Genomic DNA, 19,114 nt, shown 5'->3' with positions numbered 1-19,114 from the left:
AAGTGCCCACAGAAATTTGCTAGCTGAGTTGCCCTTGAACGAGTGAGCGGATCGGGTGCATTGATGCTATCAATTATTCTCTCAATCTGGACTTCATTGGCAACACGAGGATGTACAGGGCGATGATTTTGCTCTTGATGATCATTGTCATTGTTAGAGGGATTGTCTTCAGGCTGAGCATTGTCTTCAGGTTGATCAGGTGTGGATATGATAAGTTCCTCTTTAGGTTGAGCTTCAGAGAGTATGATTTTTCCAGTTCCCATTAGTTTGATTGATTCACTAGATGGAACTTCATCTAGCACATTTGGCAGGTGCTCTCTTTGTGAACCGTTAGTCTCATCGAACCGCACATCCACTGTTTCAACCACCTTATAATGAAAGAGATTGAAGACTCTGTAGGAGTGCGAATCCTTTCCATAACCAAGCATAAAACCCTCATGTGCTTTTGGTGCAAATTTTGAAGTGTGATGTGGATCCTTGATCCAGCACCTGGCGCCAAATACTCTGAAGAAACTGACATTTGGCTTCTTGCCAGTAAGGAGCTCATAAGATGTCTTGTTCAGAAGCTTGTGAAGATAAACACGATTGATTGTATAGCATGCAGTATCAATGGCTTCAGGCTAGAATTTTCTTGGAGTCTTGTATTCATCAAGCATCGTTCGGGCCATCTCAATGAGTGTTCTGTTCTTGCGTTCGACGATGCCATTCTGCTGTGGCGTGTACGGGGCTGAGAATTCATGTGTGATGCCCAAGGTATCAAGATATGTATCAAGGCCAGTGTTCTTGAATTCAGTGCCATTGTCACTTCTGATGTGCTTTATCTTGGCGCCATAGTTGTTCATCGCTCGATTGGCGAAGCGTCTGAAGACATCCTGCACTTCAGTCTTGTAGAGGATTATGTGCACCCAAGTATATCTAGAATAATCATCAACAATGACAAAGCCATAGAGACAAGTAGTAGTAGTAAGAGTTGAGTAATGAGTGGGACCGAAAAGATCCATGTGGAGCAGTTCGAAGGGTCGAGTGGTAGTCATGATTGTCTTCGAGGGATGTTTGGCCCTCGTCATCTTTCCTGCTTCACAGGCACCACATAAGTGATCTTTCTTGAACTTGACGCCCTCGATGCCTATGACATGCTTCTTCTTTGCAAGGGTGTGGAAGTTCCTCATGCCAGCATGCCCTAGTCTCCGATGCCAGAGCCAGCATTCTGAAGCTTTTGCTAGAAGACATACGGCAAGCTGTGGTCCTGCTGAGAAATCTACCACGTACAAATCATCTTTCCGATACCCTTCAAACACTAGAGACTTGTCAGATTCCATTAGAACAAGGCAACGATATTTTCCAAATATTACGATCATGTTCAAATCGCAAAGCATTGAGACAGACATTAAGTTGAAGCCAAGGGATTCAACAAGCATGACTTTATCCATGTGTTGATCCTTTGCGATTGCAACTCTACCTAGACCCAATACCTTACTTTTACCAGTGTCAGCAAATGTGATGTGACTCTTGTCGGATGGATGTAAGGTTGAGTCCATAAGAAGGCTTCTTTTGCCAGTCATGTGATTTGTACACCCACTATCAATAATCCATTCTGAAGATGCTGGTGTCATACTAAAGTGCTGTTAGGGGGATAGGCTTCACGAAGAGAATTGTGAAGCAAAAACATTTGACGAACTAGTGGGTTATGAAAGCTTAGATCCAGATTAGGACTGATAGGGAGAGTAGCAAGCGATTCAGGAACGAAGTACATAGTAAGACCATTCGGGCATTTGATCTTGCGCCCTACAAGATGTTTAAGGTCCCCAGCAATAGCGTCAGACGATTTTGGTTTTCTGCTGGAGACCTTTCCCTGCGAAAGAGAGTTAAGCTTTCTTAGCCACCCACATCTTCAAGGGTGGCTTAGAAGCAATAAGTCTAAGTGCAGCGTCTGAGAACTTTGGCTTTGGTGCCCTAGCAAAAAGTCTTGCAGGCGGACAATAGTACTCATAAGAATAAGCAGAATAGTTCTTGGTCTTATGAACATGGTGGTTCGATGAACCGCGCTCATATTCATAGGCCTGAGTATGGTTTCCCCGCAAAACATTTGCGTTAGTGCGACTCAGGTGAGTCCTCTATCTGTATGAAGCCTTTGGACCGTATGAAGCCTGTGGTCTAGGGTTTGTCTTCTTCACCTGTGGTGTCATGATGACATTCACATGAAGATTTTCCAAACACTTTTTCGGCACCCAGATCTTCTTCATAGGCGGCCCATTCCTGCAGTTAGTACCAATATACCTGGCAAACACTTCACCATTCTGATTCTTAAACAGTTTATAGTTTGCATCAAAGGATTCATCAATGACAATGGGGTTAGCACAAGTGAAGCCAGATAGATTGGATGGATCCGCTGAAGGTTCCTTTGTAGCAACCATGTGGTTTTGGGGTACTGCTCAGGTTTCCAGTAAGAGCCATCAGCATTCATTTTCCTTACGAACCCAACACCCTCTTTCCTCGGGTTTCGGTTCAGAATCTGCCTTTTGAGGACATCACATAGTGTCTGATGCCCTTTAAGACTTTTGTACATCCCTGTTTCAAGCAATGTCTTCAACCTAGCATTCTCATCAGCAATAGCAGTGGTATCCTCAGCAGAGGGGTTAGTTACCACATCAACAGTTGAAGATATTGCAACAGTAGCAGCAGTAGAACATTCAACAACAGAAGTAGCATTATCACGCTCAATGCATTTAAGACATGGTGGTTCAAATCCTTCCTGAGCGGAACTGATCTGTTCGGCGCGAAGTGACTCGTTTTCCTTTTGAAGATCTTCATGAGCCGCTCTCAATTTCTCAAGATCTTGCTTCCTTTGAAGATAATCATAGGAAAGCTTTTCATGAGTTGTTGAGAGCGTTTCATGACGTCTTTCAAGTTCCTCATACTTAACGTGAAGATTTTTTATGTCTTTAATTAAGGACTCAGATCGAGTCATTTCAGCGCCTAACAGATCATCGCTTTTGTCTAACAGTTTTTGAATATGTTCCATAGCTTTTTGTTGTTCAGTTGCAATTTTAGCAAGTGTTTTGTAGCTGGGTCTTGAACCAAAATCAGAGTCATCTTCACTAGATGTTTGATAGTGAGTAGTGCGTGTGTTTACCTTGGCACCGCGTGCCATGAAGCAGTAGGTAGGAGCGGAGTAGTCCTTGTCATTTGCATCGGTGTCGGTGATGAAGTCATTGTCTTCAGTGTTGAAGATGGACTTGGCAACGTATGCTGTAGCCAGACTTGCAACGCCAGAATCGGACTCCTCCTTAGACTCCACATCCGCCTCCTCAGAAGCGGATTCCTCCTCTGAATCCATTTCCGTGCCAACAAACGCACGTGCCTTGCCAGATGAGCTCTTCTTGTGTGATGAAGACTTTGAGGAAGACTTGGAAGAAGACTTGAGTATTTCTTCTTCTTCTTGTCGTCAGAGTCATATTACTTGCTCTTCTTCTTCTTTTTGTTTTCATTGTCCCACTGCGGACACCCAGAGATGAAGTGGCCAGTTTTCTTGCACTTGTGGCATGTTTTCTTCTTGTAGTCATGAGCAGAAACTTCATCATTCCTTGAGCTTGATCGTGAAGACTTCCTGAAGCCTTTCTTCTTGGTGAATTTTTTGGAACTTCTTCACAAGCATAGCAAGTTCCTTTCCAATGTCTTCAGGGTCATCAGAACTGCGGTCAGATTCTTCTTCAGATGAGGAGACAGCTTTTGCCTTCAAGGCACGAGTTCGCCCATAGTTTGGACCATAGATATCTCTTTTCTCAGAAAGCTGAAACTCATGTGTGTTGAGCCTCTCAAGTATGTCAGACGGATCGAGTGTCTTGAAATCAGGACGTTCTTGAATCATCAGGGCTAGGGTGTCAAACGAACTGTCAAGTGATCTCAGTAGTGTCTTGACGACTTCATGCTTGGTGATCTCAGTAGCGTCGAGGGCTTGAAGCTCATTTGTGATGTTAGTGAGTCGATCAAACGTGAGCTGGACATTCTCATTGTCATTTCGCTTGAAGCGGTTGAAGAGGTTGCGAAGGACACTGATTCTCTGATCTCTCTGGGTTGAGACGCCTTTGTTGACCTTGGAGAGCCAGTCCCAGACTAGCTTAGATGTTTCCAAAGCACTCACATGGCCATACCGTCCTTTGGTCAGATGACCATAGATGATATTCTTGGCAGTAGAGTCCAGTTGAATGAACTTCTTGACATCAGCAGCAGTGACACCTTCTCCAGCCTTGGGAACGCCGTTCTTGACGACATACCATAGGTCAACATCAATGGCTTCAAGATGCATGCGCATCTTATTCTTTCAGTAGGGATATTCAGTTCCATCGAAGACGGGGCACGCAGCGGAGACTTTAATTATCCCTGCAGTCGACATAGCTAAAACTCCAGATGGTTAAACCGAATGACACAGAACAAGGGAGTACCTTGCTCTGATACCAATTTAAAGTGCGTTATATCGACTAGAGGGGGGGGGGTGAATAGGCGATTTTTATGAAAGTCTTCAAAACGTGGAAGTTTCGAAGACAAACAATAGAAATAAATCTATTACCATGCAGCGGAAGGTAGACTACACTAGGTAAGCCATAGTCAAGTATCCAATGAAGTGAAAGCACAATGACTAATAGCAGCTAGGTAGTAAGGATCAGGTAGAAAGATATTATGAAGCCAAAAAGAACACGCAGTCACTCAGTGAAGACAAAAGATAGTGCAATCATACAATGACTTCACAAGGACCAACAGTAAGTAAAGGGAAGGGAAGGATGAAACCGGTGACTCGTTGAAGACAATGATTTGTTGGACCAGTTCCAGTTGCCGTGACAACTGTACGTCTGGTTAGGGCGGCTAGGTATTTAAACCTGAGGACACACAGTCCCGGACACCCAGTCCTGAACATGCAGCTCAGGACACCCAGTCCTCACCGTATTCCCCTTGAGCTAAGGTCACACAGACCTCGCCCAATCACTCCGGTAAGTCTTGAAGGTAGACTCCCAAACCTTCACAGACTTCGTTCACCGGCGATCCACAATGTCTCTTGGACGCTCAGAACGCGACGCCTAACCGGCTGGAGGATTCACAGTCCTCAAGTGTAATAAGTCTTCAGATCACACAGACAAGAAGACTTAAGTGACGCCTAACACTCTTAGGCTCTGGGTGGTTAGGGCTTTATCCTCGCAAGGAATTCTCTCTCAAAGGCTTCGAGGTGGGTTGCTCTCAAACGACAAAAGCCGTACTCTAACTCTGAGCAGCCCACCATTTATGGTTGTAGGGGGTGGGCTATTTATAGCCACTAGGCAACCCGACCTGATTTGTCCGAAATGACCCTGGGTCACTAAGAAACTAACACGTGTTCCAACGGCCAGATTTCAAACTCACACGGCAACTTTACTTGGGCTACAAGCAAAGCCGACTTGTCCGACTCTGGACAAGATTCGCTCTCATAGTCTTCACTCGAAGACATAGGTTTTGATTAAGCATCACTTCAGTCATTCTGACTGGTTTTCTTGGACCCCACTTAACAGTACGGTGGTTCCTATGACTCAACAAAGAAGAAAAAAAAACTACGAAAGATCTAAGTCTTCGAGCTCCATAGGCTTCATGCGATGTCTTCTCTTGTCATAGTCTTCAATGTGAATATCTTCATATACCACCTTTGACATCAATGTCTTCATACATTTTTAGGGGTCATCTTTGGTAGGAAAACCGAATCAATGAGGGACTTCTACCTGTGTTATCCTGCAATTCTCACAAACACATTAGTCCCTCAACTAGGTTTATCGTCAATACTCCAAAACCAACTAGGGGGTGGCACTAGATGCACTTACAGTCGGCTGGCGAGGGAACACGCGTGCTCATATGTTGAATGGAGTGAGAAAGGAGAAATGGGTGAGGTCGCCCCCTTTCCCGCACGCTTGCCATTTAAAAAGGAAGTGGCCTGGACGATTCCAGTGGTTGGCGTGCGGGTCACGACCGCAACGGTGGTTGGTTGACCACCACGCGTGCCCGAGACAGACACCAAAAGGATGCGTGAAGCGTCCATCTCATGTCCTTATAGACATAGATCAAAGGTAAGTTGGGGCTGAAAATGCGCTCGGACGGATCACGAATGGACGTGATTTGGATTTGCGTCTGCACATTGGGCTGGCGTTTCTGTCCAGACATGTGCGGATCAAATGTGTCGTGCTATTGGAGTTGCCCTAGGGATAATCATTATGATAGACTATACAAAGACCCTAGCTTGTGCAAGAAATCACAGATGATGGCAAGGTTATTATGCTCTGAAGTCGCAACAAGTTTATTCAATACATCAAAACGGTATCAAGCCATGCATACGACACGATGCTACTGGAAACTACTGTACACAAGTGATGCCAAGAAGTTCAATCCTCAGAGCTTTTGAAGGACATCGCGCATGGCCGCGCGCGGCCTACACACGGCCTCCAAAGCCACGGCCTTGGGCATGGTGATCCCGACCCCCTCCGTCATGTCCACCTCCACCCCGTCCACCCGTTCCCAGTCGAAGCACTGCACCAGCGTCCCGAGAACCACCCCGACCGTCTGCAGCGCCAGCGCCTCGCCGGGGCACCTTCGCCGGCCCATCCCGAACGGCATCAGCAGCAGCCCGTCGCCCATGCCGTCCTCGAACCGCTCTGGCCGGAACGCCGTCGGGTCCTCCCACACGGCCGGGTCCCTGTGGATGGCGTACGCGTTCACGATCAGCATCGTGCCGCTCGGCACGTCGTAGCCACCGACCTTGCAGTCGGCGGAGGACTCGTGCGGCAGCAGCAGCGGCGCCGCCGGGTACAGGCGTAGCGTCTCGCTGATGATGCACTGGAGGTAGCTGAGGCGGGGAACGTCATCGGCGGTGACCATGCGGGAGGTCCCGATGGACGCGTCCATCTCGGCCTGGACCTTGTTGAGCGCCGCCGGGTGGTTCAGCAGGAGCGACATCGCCCATTCGATCGTGCTTGAGGTGGTCTCCGTTCCGGCCACAAACATATTCTGCAATGAGTTATTGGAGAGAATGAATTTTAGTATATTCTTGTACGTAGAATATTGGAAGCAGATTCATAAAAAAACCCGGAACAGATAAATCCCAAACATTTAAATTTTAAGCATGGCAATCCGAACTTTAGTTAAGATAAGGTTGACAAACATGGCAATTTTCTGATAAAAAACGAACTGGGATAAAGTTGTCATGGGTTAACAACTAAAATTGCCACCTCGCAGCAACTAAAGTTGCTATCGAAAAACATTCAGAATGACATGCTTAAATTCCGAACGTTCGAGACCTATTAGGGTAAAAAAATCAAAAATTTAGTAGAATACTACACAAATCCTACGAAGGCAAAGAGAGCCTTAACGTCAAGTACTCGAGTGGGAAAAGGCCAAAATTAAATTACTAGAAATAAACATGTGGGAAGTGGGATTCATCCAGCTAAGTGACACGGCCGTGTTACTCGCCTACGTTGAGTGACCACTATCTGATTAGATATATGATAAGATAGATAAAAAGTGGAGTACTGGACTAACATAATGACTCTGGTCGAGTTGTTGCTATCTGATGACTTAAACGAGTCAAAAATCTACTGATGATGCCAAATTGCCAATGTCCTTAATGAAGAAACCGACAGTTGAAGTACTCGGGTATGTGAGAAGCAACCAAAGTGGAAGAGGGACTTACCGCACACAGAGCAATGATCATCTGATCAGTGTACAGCTCCGGCTCTGTCTTCTGCAGAGTGAGGAGCACGGCGATCATGCTCTTCTTCTCGCCCTCGTCGCCGCCCTCCTCCATCCTCCGCCGCTCGGCGTCGATGAGCCGATGGAGGAAGGCGTCCCTCCTGCTCACCGTGGCCAGGATCCGGCTCCTCACGCCGGACACGTCGAGCCACCGCATCACCGGCAGGTAGTCCCACACGTTGGCGGCGCCGATGAGCGGGATGATCTCGTCCACCACCTGCTTGAACTCCTGCGCCTCCAGGGACATGTCCGTGTCGCCGTCCGCCTCCGACCGGGTCCCCTTGGTCCGCGCGATGGTCTCCATGAGCACGCTGAGGGAGAGCTCGAAGAGGCTCCGCTTGAGCTCCACCCGGGCGGGGCACGCCGCGGCGGCGCGGCACAGGCGGCGCGCCATGGCGCGCACCTCGGCGGCGATGACGCCCGACATGCCGGCGACGCGGTGCGCGGAGAGCAGCCGCACGGCGGCGACGCGGCGGAGGTTGCGCCAGTGCGGGCCGTAGCTGGAGCTGACGAGCGAGGTGCCGCCGTAGGAGACGAGCATCTGCGAGGGGAACTGGGGCCGGTTGGCGAAGGCCACGTCGTGGTCCGTGAAGCACTCCCTGGCGCACGCCGGCGAGGAGACCACCACGGCGTTGCGCGCGCCGAGCCGCAGCGAGAAGACCGAGCCGTAGCGCGCCCCGAGGCGGCACAGCGCGGCGTGCAGCGGCTTCTCCACGAGGTGGAGGTGGCCGAGGAACGGGACGGCCGGGGGGCTCGGCGGGAGGTGCGCGGCGCCCTTGCTGCCATTGCTCTTCTTGCCCAGAATGTAGTGGAGCAGGAAGAGGAAGGCGAAGGAGAGGACGGCAATGTATGCCTTATCCATGGCTGACCGTCCGTGGTCTGTGGGGAAGTGATGGATGCTCTGATGTGTCTGTCTTGATGCATGGCGGGCCTATATACTGTATCACGCGCCGGGCCGGGTCCCCATGGCTTGGCTTGGCTTGCCTTGCGGGGCAGCTTAAGCTGCGTAATACGCCATGCCTGACGTCCGTGGAGATGGAGGTTAGCGCCCATGACAGTCTGACAGAGTTATTGATTATTTGGTTCGTACTGCGTGGGAGGTGGGCATGTCTTGCTCCCCGCGCGGAGCTTGGATCCGGACCCCTTCCTTCCGAATGCAAAAGGCCAACTCGAATTGGGGTTCTGTATCTTGCGACCTTTCCTTCCGAAACAAGAAGCTCTGATGAATTAAAATAGGGAAAAGCTCTGACGTAGTTGTCCACTCACTGACTTTGTGAGCGGCTTCGTTTACTTGCAGAGTATACAAGTGGTGAAATTGTTAAGCAGAACTGTGTACCTCCTGCAAATGCAATCGCTTCCCATCCGTAATTGTATATAAAGGACATGTACAATGCATGGCCCTAACGTGATGTCTAGTACGCCATGTAGGATTGGATGTCAACCAGATCCTCTGCAAGATGCAGGATCCAGCCTACTATTATTTTTTATTATGAGACATCTGCATTCATATGCCATCATTATCACGGTTCTGCATGGACAACTTTTCTCATGCATAGCCAGCCAACCAAAAACGAGCCCCACACAGAGGCCAAAAAACGTGCCGAGGTGGGACTCAATCTCTGCCTGTTAGTCTACACAGCTGACCGAGTTCATTGTTTCAGCCAGGACCAAGTGCAACGGAAAGCCAATCGCCGATGCTGGCCATCACTCGTCGGGAGACTTACCTGCCGGCATATGTTGTCTACGACGATTTCTGCCGGCAGCGTCAGCGTCACCGCAGCGGCCTAGACACGCCACCGCTAGTGTGTGCTCTCCCTGGCGCAAAAGGACCACCACAAGTTAAGCGGGTTTATCCATAAGGCCCGTTCCACACTGACCGTGGCTGACACTCCTACATGGCTACATAAGCAGTGGTTGTAGACAACTTAGAGCATCTACAACTCGAACTACCAAATTTCGGCCATCAAACGCTCGAGAACGCGCCGAGACAACCCACAATAAATCAATTCCACAACCGAATACCTCATTTTCAACGTCCGCAGCGGCATCTTTGGCAGCGAGGGCTCGTCCGGCTTTGCCATGTCCATGTCCGAGGTGGTTGCGGCGCTCGAGGTGGCCGTGCACCATACGCGGCACCGGAAAGTGCGACTCCGCCTCGGCAATGACTGCCGCCGCCTCCCGCGCCCACTGCCTCACAGCGTGCACACCATGCCATACTTGCATTGGATGACGTTCATGCGTTCACCTTCGCCTCGGCGCGGCAACGCGGCGGTTGCGCATCCGCCAGCGCGTTGGGACGCCAGACGGACCGCGCCACCTCCGGTGAGGCAACGGTGACACACCTCGCACCGAATCCAGCGTCATTTGAGCGAACAAAATGGATTCCCGACGGAAGGACTCCGACCGCTGCCGTCGGGTTGCCTCATCACGAGAGTGGTGCAACACCAGGCGGACAGCCATCTCCTTCTCAGGGCTGTGTGGGACGAGCTCCAGGCCAATGGATATGGAGGTGTAGGACTCGGATCCACTGGCCGCCAAGTCAGAGACGGTAGAAGATGACCGAACGAGAGCTTGTGGGCGGAGGAGAATGAAATGGAATGCGGCTAGGGTTTTGTTCGGACTGCGGATAGGGTCCAATTTGTATGGGGTTGGGTGGGCCATAGTAGGCTGGATCCGACGTGGCACTCGTGTCCGGGCATGCCCACATTCGCCCCAGATATGAGCTGGAGTACGGGCTTGCTAGTCAGTCATGACATTTGAACCGAATACAGAGCGCCTGGTTGGATGGCGTCTTTTCGTCCGTGCATTGACCGGACAGCCCGCATAGGCGCTTGAGACGGGTATGGAGGTCCGGTTGTAGGTGCTCTTAGAGCATCTACAACCGAAGCCCCGTAGCAAGATGCTTGCTTGGACAAAAAAATGTAAACAAACCGGACCGCACAATCTAGCCCAAACGTTGAGGTTGACCGTCATTCCCGGACCCAATCCATATCTAGGACGGATACATGATGCACCGCCACATCATTGAGCGCTCCGTCACCTCGGTGGAGACAGAAGCAAACCAAGGGAACTTTGTGGAAATCCGAACATTCACATAATAAATCAAAAGTCATCACGTGCCCGTCTCCACTCTCTGTTCAAGCAAGGACGAACCAAAAGCCACCATATTTCCATCTCCACGCCTTCATTGCTGAGGAGGAGTGAGATCCCCGTGAAGTGCTGGAGGCCGCTACAGAGGATCTCAATGAGTAGACGGATTAAGGGTTCCAAAACACATGACGTTGTTCGGGATATTGAGCACGGTGACGTGCATATCTTGTATTTTAAAAATGTACGATGAACCATTTTAAAGAACACAATGAACATTTCTTATACATGGTGGACAATATTTTTAAATATACGATGATAAATACAGACTGTCCTTTTGAAAATACATTTTAGAAAATACATGAAGAAAAATTTAAAACATAGCATGAACAATTTTAATACGCCCTAAAGATTTTCTAAATATACGCTGAACAATTTTTGATATGCATGATGAAGCTTTTCTAAATACGTGATGAACATTTTTTATACAATATGAACAGTATTTTTAGATACAAGATGAACATTCATAAAATACACAATTTCCACTTTCAAATTACCCACAAACATATTTTTTTTGTAAATATAGCACAATTATGTTTTTGATAAGGACTATGCATATTTTTTAAATTAGAGGATATCACACGCGTTGCTACGGGAATTAGTTGATGGATGTTGATAAAATTTGGGTTGATAAGATGAGTACCTAATTTAAAATTCATATGACTTATTATATTTGATTGTGTATAGTTATAGAATATTTTATTAAATACATGTAGAATAATTGAATGGAAAATATTTTTTCATGCATTGTTGAATGTTGTGGTTAGTTTTTTCCCATGCATGATTGCATGTTGAGGTAGGCATTATCCAATTCATAATTGTATGATGAGTGATATGCTTACATGATAAATAAGTTAATGGGGTTGACTCTTTTAGGTATATACGGTATGCGGTAACAAGAAGAACGAGAACAAAAGGATAGAAGAAAAAATGGAAAAATAAAAGAAAGATGAGATGATGAAATTGAACATATATTTTTTAAATCAACTCATGTTACAAAAAATGATTTAAAAATCATGTAATTAAATTGGAAAGTGAAAAATAAACAAAAAGCATGAAAAGAACAAGAAAAAAATTACAACAAGAAAAAGAAAAAGGAAGAACATAAATAAAATTAGGAAAAGACCCGAAAGATAAAAATTAGAAAGAAAGAATAAAATCTGAAAATCGGTAGAAACTGCTTCCCGTTCGTTTATTACTGGGCCGATCCAAGGCAAATAGCTTTTGCGAGTAGGAGGAGCACTCCCATGTAGTATTTATGGAGCGATTATACAGGAGATAATACGACACTCCTTGGAGTTTGATTTTTGTAAATTTAGCCATAAATTTAGGAGTTCGAACTTCGAAGCTCACAACTTAGCAAAGTATGATTTATCTGTCCAGGGTGGCTGCCAAGTTTGGTTAGGACTGCCTGGAGACCTTACTTTCGTCCCTGTAAACATTGTGACGAATTAATAAAAACTTTGCGATGTTGTCTAAAAAAAATGTAGCGTGCATTATTCTCAAAAAAATATGTAGCTCTATTTTATGTTTCTCAAATAAAAATGTAGCTCTATTTGATTTTTTTAAAAGAAACTCTATTTTATTTTGGAGGCCACAACCATCAGGTCGACATCGAAATCCATATATCTCTTTTTTTTAGAAACTGACAGGTGAAGAACAGTGTCTCTAAAAAAAGGCTGAGACCAGCCCAGTTGTACAACCGCATGTCCTAAAAAAAGAGTACAATCGCAATTTGGACTGAAGATCAATGGTTGATCTATTAAAAGAGAGTGAAAAAGGGTCGGCCGAGTTTGAAATGAGCGCTCTCGGTCTCGCTCACGCGAATTGCCTCGCCCCGTCCACCTACCACCGTAGCCACCAGATCCGGCGGAGCTCGCCGATGAACCTCGCGCGCCGACCCACCGCAGCGCTCCTGTCGGCCGTGCTGACCTCTCCTCCGCTACCTTTGGCTCCCCATGGAGAGGAGGGGGTGAGGGGTGCGGTACGATGGGGCGGAGATGGCGGAGGAGATGCATCGGGCGCGGATGCGGAGATCGATGCGGCTACCTTCCAGGGGGGACTCGATGATCAAACTGGTCACCTGGATCTGTGTGGAGGCGTCGGAGGAGGAGATGGGGCAGATGATGCTAGGGGGAGAAATCTCGCCGGAGGAGGTGATTGCGTGGGCACGCGCGGAGGCGAACTCCTCCTCGCCAGGGAGCAGAGCCAAGTGGAGAGCGTTTTGGTCTCTCCAGCCCTCGCCCCCGTGATCGGCGACGGTGAGATCTCGAGGCCGCCACATCCCCAACTTCTGGCCTGGGACCTTGGTTCTCCACTCAAGTGGGCCGCAGACCCTGGGATTCAGGTGACGGCAGTGGATGTGAATCGATTGGGGCGTACAGTTGGAGGCAGGTGGGACAGGGCCTCGCCGGAGAAGACTTTGGTCGCCAAGGTCGGCGAGATCCTCTATTTTGCGAGAGAGGCGGCGTGCAAGGCCCCACAAGTCAGTGAGAGTGGGCGGAAGAGCTGTCACCCGCACACCAGGGTGGTAAGGCGAGCTGAGGTGGAGCGGCCACGTGAGGAGGAAGAGGACGCCATCAAGACGCACTTTGGGCAGCTGTGGGGGTGACGTATCTATAAACCCTAATCCCCCCTCGGTCCTAGTCTGGATCGAGAAATCCCTCCGCAACGGTCGCTCCTTCTCTGCGCGCCGACTACTATCCGACCGGAGACCAGGATCGTCAGCAACTCCCTGATATGTCTCCAACGTATCTATAATTTTTGATTGTTCCATGCTATTATTGAAGGAAATATGCCCTAGAGGCAATAATAAACTTATTATTTATTTCCTTATAATCATGATAAATGTTTATTATTCATGCTAGAATTGTATTTACCGGAAACATAATACATGTGTGAATACATAGACAAACAGAGTGTCACTAGTATGCCTCTACTTGACTAGCTCGTTAATCAAAGATGGTTATGTTTCCTAACCATGAACAATGAGTTGTTATTTGATTAACGAGGTCACATCATTAGTAGAATGATCTGATTGACATGACCCATTCCATTAGCTTAGCACCCGATCGTTTAGTATGTTGCTATTGCTTTCTTCATGACTTATACATGTTCCTATGACTATGAGATTATGCAACTCCCGTTTACCGGAGGAACACTTTGGGTACTACCAAACGTCACAACGTAACTGGGTGATTATAAAGGAGTACTACAGGTGTCTCCAATGGTCGATGTTGGGTTGGCGTATTTCGAGATTAGGATTTGTCACTCCGATTGTCGGAGAGGTATCTCTGGGCTCTCTCGGTAATACACATCACATAAGCCTTGCAAGCATTACAACTAATATGTTAGTTGTGAGATGATGTATTACGGAACGAGTAAAGAGACTTGCCGGTAACGAGATTGAACTAGGTATTGGATACCGACGATCGAATCTCGGGCAAGTAACATACCGATGACAAAGGGAACAACGTATGTTGTTATACGGTCTGACCGATAAAGATCTTCGTAGAATATGTAGGAGCCAATATGGGCATCCAGGTCCCGCTATTGGTTATTGACCGGAGACGTGTCTCGGTCATGTCTACATTGTTCTCGAACCCGTAGGGTCCGCACGCTTAAGGTTACGATGACAGTTATATTATGAGTTTATGCATTTTGATGTACCGAAGGTTGTTCGGAGTCCCGGATGTGATCACGGACATGACGAGGAGTCTCGAAATGGTCGAGACGTAAAGATTGATATATTGGAAGCCTATATTTAGATATCGGAAGTGTTCCGGGTGAAATCGGGATTTTACCGGAATACCGGGAGGGTTACCGGAACCCCCCGGGAGCTATTTGGGCCATAGTGGGCCTTAGTGGAAAAGAGAAGGGGCTGCCCTAGATGGGCTGCGCGCCCCCCCTTCCCCTAGTCCTATTAGGACTAGGAGAGGTGGCCGGCCCCCTCCTCCTCTTTTCCCCTCCGAGGAATCCTAGTTGGACTAGGATTGGAGGGGGAATCCTACTCCCAGAGGGAGTAGGACTCTCCTGCGCCTCCCCCCCTTGGCCGGCCAGCCTCCCCTCCTCTCCTCCTTTATATATGGAGGCAGGGGCACCTCTAAACACACAAGTTGACACAAGTTGATCCACGTGATCGATTCCTTAGCCGTGTGCGGTGCCCCCTGCCACCATATTCCTCGATAATACTGTAGCGGAGTTTAGGCGAAGCCCTGCTGCTGTAGTTCATCAAGATCGTCACCACGCCGTCGTGCTGACGAAACTCTTCCCCGACACTTTGCTGGATCGGAGTCCGGGGATCGTCATCGAGCTGAACGTGTGCTCGAACTCGGAGGTGCCGTAGTTTCGGTGCTTGATCGGTTGGATCGTGAAGACGTACGACTACTTCCTCTACGTCGTGTCATCGCTTCCGCAGTCGGTCTGCGTTGGGTACGTAGACAACACTCTCCTCTCGTTGCTATGCATCACATGATCCTGTGTGCGCGTAGGAAATTTTTTGAAATTACTACGAAACCCAACAATTATATTATCAACTTTGGATGTTTATGGGCTTTATTATGCACTTTTATATTATTTTTGGGACTAACCTATTAACCCAGAGCCCAGTGCCAGTTTCTGTTTTTACCTTGTTTTAGGGTTTCGAAGAAAAGGAAAACCAAACGGAGTCCAATTGACCTGAAAGTTCATGGAACCCATTTTGGAAGGAAAGAAGCCCAGAAGACTTGAAGTGCACATAAGGGAAGCTTCGAGGAGGCCACGAGGTAGGGGGGGGGGGGCGCCCACCCCACTGGGCACGCCCTCCACCCTTGTGGGCCCCTCGTGGCCCCCCTAACGTACTTCTTCCGCCTATATATCTCCATATACCCTAAAAACGTCCAGGAGCACAATAGATCGGGAGTTCCACCGCCAGAAGCCTCCGTAGCCACCAAAAACCAATCTAGACCCGTTCCGGCACCCTGCCGGAGGGGGAATCCCTCTCCGGTGGCCATCTTCATCATCCCGGTGCTCTCCATGACGAGGAGGGACTAGTTCTCCCTCGGGGCTGAGGGTATGTACCAGTAGCTATGTGTTTGATCTCCCTCTCTCTCTCATGTTCTTGATTTGGTACGATCTTGATGTATCGCGAGCTTTGCTATTATATTTGGATCCTATGATGTTTTCTCCCCCCTCTACTCTCTTGTAATGGATTGAGTTTCCCCTTTGAAGTTATCTTATCGGATTGAGTCTTTAAAGATTTGAGAACACTTGATGTATGTCTTGCCGTGCGTATCTGTGGTGACAATGGGATATCATGTGATTCACTTGATGTATGTTTTGGTGATCAATTTGCGGGTTCCGCCCATGAACCTATGCATAGGGGTTGGCACATGTTTTCGTCGTGATTCTCCGGTAGAAACTTTGGGGCACTCTTTGAGGTTCTATGTGTTGGTTGAATAGATGAATTTGAGATTGTGTGACGCGTATCGTATAATCATACCCACGGATACTTGAGGTGACATTGGAGTATCTAGGTGACATTAGGGTTTTGGTTGATTTGTGTCTTAAGGTGTTATTCTAGTACGAACTCTAGGGTTGTTGGTGACACTTATAGGAATAGCCCAACGGATTGATTGGAAAGAATAACTTTGAGGTGGTTTCGTACCCTACCATAATCTCTTCGTTCGTTCTCCGCTATTACTGACTTTGGAGTGACTCTTTGTTGCATGTTGAGGGATAGTTATGTGATCCAATTATGTTATTATTGTTGAGGGAACTTGCACTAGCGAAAGTATGAACCCTAGGCCTTGTTCCAACGCATTGCAATACCGTTTACGCTCACTTTTATCATTAGTTACCTTGCTGTTTTTATATTTTCAGATTACAAAAACCTTTATCTACTATCCATATACCACTTGTATCACCATCTCTTCGCCGAACTAGTGCACCTATTCAATTTACCATTGTATTGGGTGTGTTGGGGACACAAGAGACTCTTTGTTATTTGGTTGCAGGGTTGCTTGAGAGAGACCATCTTCATCCTACGCCTCCTACGGATTGATAAACCTTAGGTCATCCACTTGAGGGAAATTTTCTACTGTCCTACAAACCTCTGCACTTGGAGGCCCAACAACGTCTACAAGAAGAAGGTTGTGTAGTAGACGTCACTCCCTGTGCAAAAAAAAAAATTCTATTTCAGAGAGTGTGTGGAGAGGAGAAAAGCCCAATTTCGCAGATCTGCTCGACATGGCTGAAGCTCAGGGCCATGGTCGTGGGCGCGGCAGACGCGGCCTGACTAGAAATCAGAGAGGGGGGATGGGCATATGGACCAAGCTGATCATGGAGGGAGTGGGCAGAACCAGTGGGCGCATCAGCAGTTTGGCCCCTCGCAGCAGCAATTTCCCTTCGGGTATGGCTTCCAGGGTGCTCCTCCCCCGTGGTACCAAGGGCCTTTCATGCAGCCACCTCCGATGATGGATCCATGTGGAGCGCCAGGCAACTGGGTGCCAGGGCAAATGCAGAACCAACAGCAGTAACAACAAGGTGGAGCTCAGGGGATGCAATTCCCGGGGCAGGCGTCACCACAGATGCAGATGCAAGGGAAGCAAGCGCAGCCTACCTCAGGGCAACCAACAGGAAAGAATAATAAGGAGAGCACTAATCAGGCACAACAGCAGAAGAAGAAGCAGCCGCAGGGCAAAGGCAAGACTGTCACCAAGGCCAAAGATTCCTCAGGGACTGACTATAGTGATGTTACCTGCTACACTTGTGGGGAACCTGGGCATCACAAAGCTCAGTGCCCAAAACCTCCATCATGCTTTATCTGCAAGATGGTGACACACAAGGTAGATGAGTGTCCAGTCAGGAAGAAGCCTAGGAATTGTGCTAAGTATGTAGGCAGTGCAGCTTCAAGGTTATGTTTCTTCAAGATTGATGTTCCTGATGTTAATGAGCAGCATGTTGGAAATAGCAGGAATGTTGGGATTGTATACATAGAAGTAGGGCAGGTTACTAAAGAAGAGCTAGCCCACAACTTCTCTGTCATATACAAAACCAACTAGCACTGCCATATCAGAATGCTAGATAACTGGACTTACTTAGTCAAGTTTCCTCCACATATCCCTGTAGAAACAGTTGCTGGATACCCCAACTTTGGCCTGCCTGAGATTGATGGAGTTTCAGTCAATGTTGAAGTTTGGAAAGGAGAGATGGAATTTCATGCTGAGCTCCAATCTGTCTGGCTCCAGTTAAGAGGAGTGGCCCCAAAATGGGCATAATGGTCAGTCTTAGAACAATTTGCTTCAGTTCTGGGCACCCTGACTGATGTGGACTGGCAAGGAAATTTCAAGAATTTCTTTGAGGTAGTTAGAATCAAAATCAGATGCAAAGACTATACCAAAATTCCTTCTGAAAGAATTTTTGGTATAGGGGACAAGCTCTACAAGATCAAGATAACTGTGGAGCCACCAGTGGAGGAGCTTGATCAAGATGACCTGCTGGATGAAGACACTGACAAGAGTAAGGAAAAAGAGATGCCGAACAACACCAACCGTGACGATGGAGCTGGAGGCTCACACCACTCTGCAAAAACCTCTACTTCTCAGTCTGGAGGGAGTGGTTCCACCCCTGGATCCTCTCACCAAGTTAAGCAAAATGTGTTGTCCTACTTACAACAACTCCAAGACCCAATTTCCTTAGATGAAAGCTTTAAAATGTTGCAAGAAATGGAGATTGGAGATGATGAAGAAGAGGATACCATCATTATGCTGGATGATCAAAGTGAGGAGGCAAGAGGGAATGAAACCACAGAAGAAAAAGTAGTTTTCAGTCCAAGTCTTCCAACAAATGCAACCCAAGCCCCACCCATTCTGCAGAAATGGGTCCAGTTCAGGCATAGAGAAAGAGCTCTAGGATTGACATTGGGGGAGAAATATTATGGAAATAGCCATGGGATCAAAGAAGGTTCAGAACCTTGAAGAGCCTAAAGGTAACCACAAAGGTACTATTAAGAAAAACTCCTTTGGGAATTTTCATGACCCTGCTTTTATTTCAGTAGCTAAAATGGTAGGAGTAGAGGTTGATGAACATAAAGAAACTTATGCTTCTGTGGTCTCTAGAAAAAACACCTAGGGGGCCTGCAGGGCCTGATCACATGGGAGGAGATTTAGATCATGCTGGAAATGTAGTTGGAAAATTACTCATAACAATTTAGATGACCATAATGTAAATA

General features: G+C 47.6%; 2 protein-coding genes across 2 annotated transcripts in view; both read right to left on the bottom strand.

The window, feature by feature from the left end:
* Positions 1 to 6,256: 6,256 nt before the first annotated feature.
* Positions 6,257 to 8,673, bottom strand: LOC119303227 (cytochrome P450 81Q32-like). The gene is made up of 2 exons (XM_037580334.1): positions 7,700 to 8,673; positions 6,257 to 7,017 (listed from the first exon to the last, which is right to left on the bottom strand). The coding sequence occupies exons 1-2, from the start codon at positions 8,618 to 8,620 to the stop codon at positions 6,403 to 6,405; spliced, it is 1,536 nt and encodes a 511-aa protein (XP_037436231.1). The 5' UTR covers positions 8,621 to 8,673; the 3' UTR covers positions 6,257 to 6,402.
* A 9,512-nt stretch (positions 8,674 to 18,185) lies between these two features.
* The window catches only part of LOC119300112, a 32,684-nt gene continuing 31,755 nt past the window's right edge, over positions 18,186 to 19,114 (bottom strand). Inside the window, exon 4 of the mRNA XM_037577173.1 lies at positions 18,186 to 18,393. Coding sequence (XP_037433070.1) covers positions 18,186 to 18,393 — 208 coding nt within the window. The remainder of the gene's footprint in view (positions 18,394 to 19,114) is intronic.

Source organism: Triticum dicoccoides, chromosome 5A (genome assembly GCF_002162155.2).
Source record: "Triticum dicoccoides isolate Atlit2015 ecotype Zavitan chromosome 5A, WEW_v2.0, whole genome shotgun sequence".
Taxonomy (NCBI): Eukaryota; Viridiplantae; Streptophyta; class Magnoliopsida; order Poales; family Poaceae; genus Triticum; species Triticum dicoccoides.
This window is presented reverse-complemented; position numbering and strand designations above follow the sequence as displayed.

Bases quoted from the DNA above. Each gene is read 5' to 3' on its own strand.
- LOC119303227 (XM_037580334.1), bottom strand. From the start codon at position 8,620: ATGGATAAGGCATACATTGCCGTCCTCTCCTTCGCCTTCCTCTTCCTG. The intron at 7,018-7,699 runs GTAAGTCCCTCT...AACTCATTGCAG, and splicing joins TGATCATTGCTCTGTGTGCG to AATATGTTTGTGGCCGGAAC.